Source organism: Cajanus cajan, chromosome 4 (genome assembly GCF_000230855.2).
Source record: "Cajanus cajan strain Asha chromosome 4, NIPB_CcT2T_4, whole genome shotgun sequence".
Lineage (NCBI taxonomy): Eukaryota > Viridiplantae > Streptophyta > Magnoliopsida > Fabales > Fabaceae > Cajanus > Cajanus cajan.
In genome coordinates, this window is record NC_138520.1 from 60815749 (window position 1) to 60823286 (window position 7538).

At 40.2% G+C, this 7538-nt stretch overlaps 1 protein-coding gene across 1 annotated transcript; it reads left to right on the forward strand.

Annotated features, from left to right (window-relative positions):
- Window positions 1-3795: 3795 nt before the first annotated feature.
- LOC109813935 (uncharacterized) lies at window positions 3796-6630 on the forward strand. The gene has a single exon (XM_020378231.2). The coding sequence runs from the start codon at window positions 3796-3798 to the stop codon at window positions 6628-6630; it is 2835 nt and encodes a 944-aa protein (XP_020233820.2).
- The last annotated feature ends 908 nt before the right edge of the window (window positions 6631-7538 follow it).

The window sequence follows — 7538 nt, forward strand, 5'->3', positions numbered from 1 at the left end:
GGGGGCTTTGACATTTTGAAAATTTATAGTACTGATTTGTGTGGGCTATGGTTTTGTTTAAATGTTTATTTTGTCTTGTTACATGATGGGATAGATGCATCACATTACACGGAAGTTACTTGGTGACCCCACTTCAACCAAAGCAAAAGTCAACCTTAAAGAAATAATATTTATCATATATATTCAAAATATATTTAGGAAATTCTTTGACTCCTGTAACACTTTTTCAATTACTTCTTTATTTTTAGCATAAATATTTTATTGGGGTAGGTGACCCTGCACTGCATAATTATTTATTTGCTACTATAGATGAAACGGTAGGTTACTCACTAAAGTACGATTCTCCTCATGAAAAGTAATGTTAGGAAAGTTATCGGAGCTTAGTCCAGTAATTTAATAAAAAATCATAGAGTTTTGATTTCGTTTTTGATTCATTGGAAGCATAACATTCAACGCAGAGAACATGCTCCTACTTACTACATGTATGCATAGGTAGATTTTTCATTGCTTCCCGTCTGTTAAAGTAATTATAGCAAATAAAAGAATTTGAAGAATGTAAATAGCAAAACCTTATGTATATATAAATGAGTGCGGAATGAATGATTAAAACTTGTAGCAATTCCTCAACAAATTGAAATATGGCTAACACAAAAGGCAGAAATATTGATGAAAAAAAAGCAGAGAATAGTTCCTATTAATTGTTAATGTTTTCTGTCATAAGTAAATATTTAACAAAACCATAATAAAATATATAATGCATGGATTAGAATTTTATCTGTATTCTTTCATCAGAAACAAGAAGAATTCGACCCAAATTGAATATATATATATATATATATATATATATATATATATATATATATGTGTGTGTGTATATATGTGTGATTTACACCAACAACATAGCCAATTAGATAGAAGGATTAATAAGATAAAATTTCAAACATTCTTAAGAGTAATTTGAAGAAAAAAAATTTATACAAATTATATTTAACTACACTAACTAAATTAACTAAAAAATACCACTAAACACATGTACAATTATTTGAGATCATTGGTCTTGAATTAAAATTTTGTATGTAACAATGTTAAATAGTTACAATGAAATTTTTTTTTTTATCTATAATAATTCTATGTGACTCAAATAAGAGTGTCATATGTGAGAATATATAACTTAATTTGTACCAAGAAAAAAATGAATAAAAAGATAAAATTTAGATTCAGAATTTTGAAGTGTTTTTAAGGGTGAAAATTAACACTAAATACAATAAAGAATTCTATTCCATTTTTCTTAACTAAATTATTCTTGTGAAGTAGGTCAAATGGTCCCGGATTGGAATACCTTAATATGTGCCAAAATAATACAAACTAACATACATTAAAAAAAAAAAAAAAAAAAACTAATGATTCGAAGGCCAATGCTGCTGATTCCCATACCCAGAAATGGACAGTGTAAATCTACACCTCTTAATTAGTGCTATCTTCTGTGCAAATAAATCAACCATGTCCATAACATGGCTATTCCTGCAACAATTTGATCTAGAGGCACACAAGATTCATAATACCACCTCATCTCAATCACATGTTGGATTGCTTCAAAGTTAGGGAATTATTTGTCTCATATGCCTTTGACTTATCGAATCCAAACAAAACCACAACACGTCTCAATCAAAAGAAATTAATTGTTAATGTTTTTTCTGTCATAAGTAAATATTTAGCAAAACCATAATCATAGACAGAAAAAGCATCCCAAGAATGCATGGATTAGAATTTTATCTGTATTCTTTTATCAGAAACTAGAAGAATTTAACCCAAAATGTAAAAAAAAAAAAAAAAAAAAAAAAGAAGCAAGTACTCTTAGTTTGTTTTCGTTGAAATAGTCGTGAAATAGTGGGGAGAAATCAGCTGAAATATTTCTAAAAACGAGAAATTTACAAATATAAATCTTACGTCTGTAAATTTATTCGTAAAATCAAATAAAAATACAAAAAAGAGATGTTAACTTAATTTTTTTTAATCGAATATAATTTATTTTATTCGAATGGACTAATTCATTCTTCAATTGTGTAATGGAATGCATGAATTATTTTATTCAAATACGAAATTTGGAGTACTTCATTCGAATAGCACGAGATGTGTTACTTCATTTTATTTGAATATAGCACCATTATATTTATTCAAATAGAGAACTTGGGAGCTATTCGAATATGTATTCCTGCTACTTACTAACTAAATAAATATTTATTCGAATGTATTCCTGATCATTTGGATGGTTCATATTTAATGGTTGTTGATACTGTCATCCTTGTATTAGATTATATATTTATTTGGGTGGTTTAATCAATATTAGATTATATATTCAAATAAATAATAAATATAAATAAAAAAATTAAAAAAAATTCGCATAAAACATAAATGAGTATAACTTAATTTTTATTTAATTATAATTTCTTTCTTATTCATCCATTCAAATCAAACAACTTTATAATATTATTTATTTTGTATTTTTTACTTATTTCTCTCAAACCAAACAATCTTATTTCTACCATATTTCTTATCTATTTTTACTCACTTATCTCTCTTCTATTTTTTTTCATCCTATTTCTCACTATTTCTCTCTTCACAACCAAACACATTTGTAGAAGAAAACATTTCTGCATCAGACTTCCGAAGCTGTGCTTACATGTAACCTATTATATTCTTAATTTTTTAACAGTCTAGTAATTAAGTTTATCATCAGGAAAGTTCATATATAAACATAATATACTCAAGTTGGATGCACTAAACTAAGCAATAATTTATATATTATTAATTATTGGTTAACTAAAGCAAGCAGTTAATTTAACATCCTCAAAAGGAGGGAGATTAAGTTATTAAGTGAATGTTTGTCAATATTAGAGATAACAAAATATGACATTTTTTTTATATATAGAAAATACTAATTTTCTAGAAACTGTTCCTAAACATGCACTATCGTAATTAATAACTTTATTGGTCTATTACACCATACTTAATTGTAGCATATCTATAAATAACTTTACTCATCACTTTGGTGAATACCAGGGATTTGAGGGAGAATCTCTATGTGCAAATATCGCTATTCATGATTGTACCGGAGAGATCGTATCGGCCACGTGGGCCAACACGTGCCATTTCGTCAGACACTCATGCATAGTAAGCCACGTACAAGCATTACCATCAACGTCGGCTCGGCATGAGGCCGAGAGCCGACATCAGTCTGGTTAATGCCAATATGGACCATCATCACTCATCGAGTCGGCTCGGTTAAGTACCGTTCCGACATAGGTCAAATCGGAAGTATACAAGCTGCCGTATACAGACTAGACGGCTCGGTCATTTTCCGTTCCGACTAGTATTGAATAGTCGGCTCGGCCTCTTGCTGAAGGGTTAAACAAGTTATAACAATAATCATAATTAAGAAAGATAAGTACATGATTAAAGCCTAACAACCAATTAGTACCGTATTACCTAATTTGGTAAATATCTGAGAGGGCCCATCACGCTCAGGCCCATGTCAGATACTATAAATAGGTCACACATAACAAGGTATGTCACTGTTCATTAATTATCCTAGAATATCGTGCTTGTCCTGACTTGAGCGTCGGAGTGCCTTTTGCAGGTACCTCCCCCCTCTGAAGAATCCGTTTGAAGTATCCGTTCGGCCCTTCTTACCAAGAAGACTACGAGTGTATCCTTAAGCAGGTACATTTTGGCGCCCACCGTGGGGCCGAACCGATAGCATTGCAGAAGCACTGAAAGTTTACGAGTAAAAGAATCATGGTAAAGACAAGGAATACTAATTTTGAAGGGCAACAGTCCGAAGATGAGCATCAGTCCGGGGCCGAGACGATTGAGGAGACAAACTTGACCGATATGGTGCGCCAGATGAAGGAAGAAATGATCGCTATGAAACAACAGCGAGAGAGAGATGCTGCCGAGATGGCTGCATTGAGAGAAGAGAATGCTGCGCTGAAAAATCAATACCGGGATTTCACGTGGAAACCATCTGAGACAACTCACACGCAAGGGTCGTTCCACTCGCAGGGTCCTCACACTTCTCTTCCCCACACCTCTGTTGCCGCTCCAGCTGCGCATGCTTCGGTCGGCCGACCGGTCCAGCCTTTGCCGGCCGGAGCACATCGGCATCCTTTTACCCCGGGCATCATGCAGACGGCACTCCTTGACCATTGGAAGTCTTTGCCCTTAGACAAGTATGATGGCACCACCGATCCAGACGAACACGTGGATGTGTTCTTGACTCAAGTTACTCTAAGCACAAACGATGATGCTGCTCTATGCCGAATCTTCCCAACATCCTTAAAGGGACGAGCACTGAGTTGGTTTACTCGGCTTCCGGCTAACTCGATTGATTCGTTCAGTACGTTAGCTTCCCAATTCACAATTCAATTTGCTACCAATCGGCCTCACCAATTGACCTCGTTGGCACTAATCAGCATTCGTCAGGAGAAGAAGGAATCTCTTCGGACATTCATGAGCCGATTCAACAAAGCGGCGCTCGAAATTCGAGACTTAAACCCTGCTGTAGCTCTACACCACCTTACTACTGCCTTGAAGCCAGGGCCTTTTGCCAACAGCATTTGTAAGAAACCCCCTACAGACATGGATGATTTGCGTAGGCGAGCCGACAAGTACATGCAGATGGAGGAATTGGCCGAGTTCCAGAACCAAGCCCGAGTAGAAGTGTCGGCAAAACCTGACAAGCTGGCCGAGCCGAGTTTTCGGAGTCGACCGAAAGAGTTGGTTCCCCGCGAGAAGCCTCCTCGGGGACCAAGGTACTCACAATACACGCCCCTCAATACTAGCCGGTCAGCAGTATTAGAACAAGCACTGGCCTCGGATATACTGGTCATCCCAAAACGAGCATCAACCCCTCCTCGGGCCGATACGACCAAGTCATGCAGGTATCATCGCAACCGTGGGCATTCAACTGACGATTGTTTGGCCTTGAAGGATAAGATTGAAGATTTAGTCAAGCAGGGACAGCTGCAAGGTTTCGTTGAGCGTCCAAACCGATCGAGATACGAAGACCGGTCACGGAGACGCGACCAACTCGAACAAAGGACAAAAACACGTCCTCGTAGAGAACGTAGTCGGTCTAGAGATAGAAGAGAGGATGAGCCTTCGACACAGCCTCGGCGAGTCATCAATACCATTGCCGGGGGATTCGCTGGAGGTGGCTCGTCTTCATCCGCACAAAGAAGACACCTGCGAGCTGTCCGGCATGTACATGCCATTGAATCCGCTCGTCGCCGCCTACCCACCATAACTTTCACAGAGGCTGATTTTAAAGGCGTCGATCCGGACCAGGACGATCCAATGGTGATTAGTGTTGAAATCCACAACTGCATTGTGCGCAAAACGTTGGTCGATCAGGGAAGTTCAGCTGACATCTTGTATTGGAGCACGTTTAAGCAACTGGGTATCCCGGAATCTGAATTGGTCCCATATGATGAACCATTGGTCGGATTCTCTGGCGAACGCGTCAGGACAAAGGGGTATATCAAGTTGACGACTCGGTTCGGAATTGAAGGAACAGAATACTGTGACATCCTGGTAAAATATGTGGTGGTCAACGCCAACACGTCCTACAACATCATGCTCGGCCGACCATCGTTGAACAGACTCGGCGCGATCGTATCAACCCCCCATCTGGCCATGAAATTCCCATCCGGTTCGGGGCGGGTGATCACCGTCCATGCCGACCAAAAAACTGCACGCGAGTGTTACTTCGCCAGTCTGCGATTACCAAAACCTTGTGCAGAAACTACTGAGGAACCCAAACGTATCCACTCGGTGTCATCACAAGGAACGCTCGACCTTGACCCCCGAATGGATCAGGATGAAAGAGTTGAACCTATTGAAGAAAAGCAACCTATCCAGGTCAGAATCTTAGATGCTCAACTCACTTACTTAGGAACCGTTCTCTCAGAGCAAGAAAAAATGGCTATTGGACAAGTAATACTTGACAATCGAGATTTGTTTGCATGGCATCCCTCCGACATGCCCGGCATCGACCCAGATTTTCTTTGCCATAAGCTCTCAATCAGTAGGGAGGCAAGGCCGATTGCCCAGCGGCGTCGAAAAACCGGGGAGGAGAGGAAGGCGGCAATCGAGACGGAGGTCGCCAAGTTGTTGGAAGCACAGTTTATCCGGGAAGTACATTATACAACATGGCTAGCCAATGTGGTCATGGTCCGAAAGCCGAGCGGAAAGTGGCGCATGTGTACCGATTACACCAACTTGAACAAGGCCTGCCCGAAGGATGCTTACCCGTTGCCCAATATCGATCGTCTCGTCGATGGGGCATCCGGCCACCGATTCCTATCTTTCCTTGACGCATACTCGGGCTACAACCAAATCCGCATGCACCCTCAAGATGAAGAAAAAACGGCATTCATCACTGAAACAGCCAATTATTGCTACCGGGTGATGCCGTTCGGCCTGAAGAATGCTGGGGCCACATATCAGCGATTGATGAATAAGATCTTCCAAGATCAGATCGGTCGATGCTTGGAAGTCTATGTTGATGACATGGTCGTAAAATCTGAAGATGTTTCTGCCCATATGCGTGACCTGGCCGAAGTGTTCTGAGCGCTCCGACAACATCGGATGCGGTTGAACCCCGAAAAATGCGTCTTCGGCGTCTCAGGCAGGAAGTTCTTAGGATTCATGTTGTCCAGCAGGGGCATTGAGGCAAACCTGGACAAATGCCAGGCCATTCTAGAAATGAAGAGTCCCAGCACTCTTAAAGAAGTACAAAAATTGACAGGACGACTGACCTCTCTATCCCGTTTCCTCCCTCGGCTGGCCGAGATATCCCAGCCGATCCTTGCCCTGTTAAAGAAAGCAAAGCAGTTTAGATGGACCAAGGAATGTGAAGAATCATTTCAACAATTCAAGCAACGCCTTAGCTCACCCCCCGTACTATCAAAACCATTTGCCAACTCTAATATGATAGCCTACCTCGCCGTATCGAGTCACTCGGTAAGCGCCGTCTTGATACAAGAAAACCAGGGGGGCCAGCAACCGGTATATTTCACCAGTCAGACATTGCAAGACGCCGAGCGACGCTACCAGTTGATAGAAAAGGTAGCTTTAGCGCTCGTTTACACCGCCCGTAGCCTCAGGCAATATTTCCAAAGTCATAGGGTGGTCGTTTGAACTGATTGCCCAATCGAGAAAGTGCTTAGGAAGCCAGAACTTGCTGGCAGAATGATGGCCTGGTCGGTCGAACTCTCAGAATTCGACATATCCTTTGAGCCGAGGGGACCTATCAAGTCACAACATCTAGCCGATTTCGTCAACGAGCTTACCCCCTCATTTTGAAGATGAGTCGTGGACCATGCATGTCGATGGATCCTCTAACGCTCAAGGAAGCGGGGCTAGGATAATTCTCGCAAGTCCCACAGGCATCACGGTGGAACAATCACTCCGCTTCGGTTTTCGAGCATCTAATAATCAAGTAGAGTACGAAGCATTACTGGCTGGAATGAGATTAG

Bases quoted from the DNA above. Each gene is read 5' to 3' on its own strand.
- LOC109813935 (XM_020378231.2), top strand. From the start codon at position 3,796: ATGGTAAAGACAAGGAATACTAATTTTGAAGGGCAACAGTCCGAAGAT.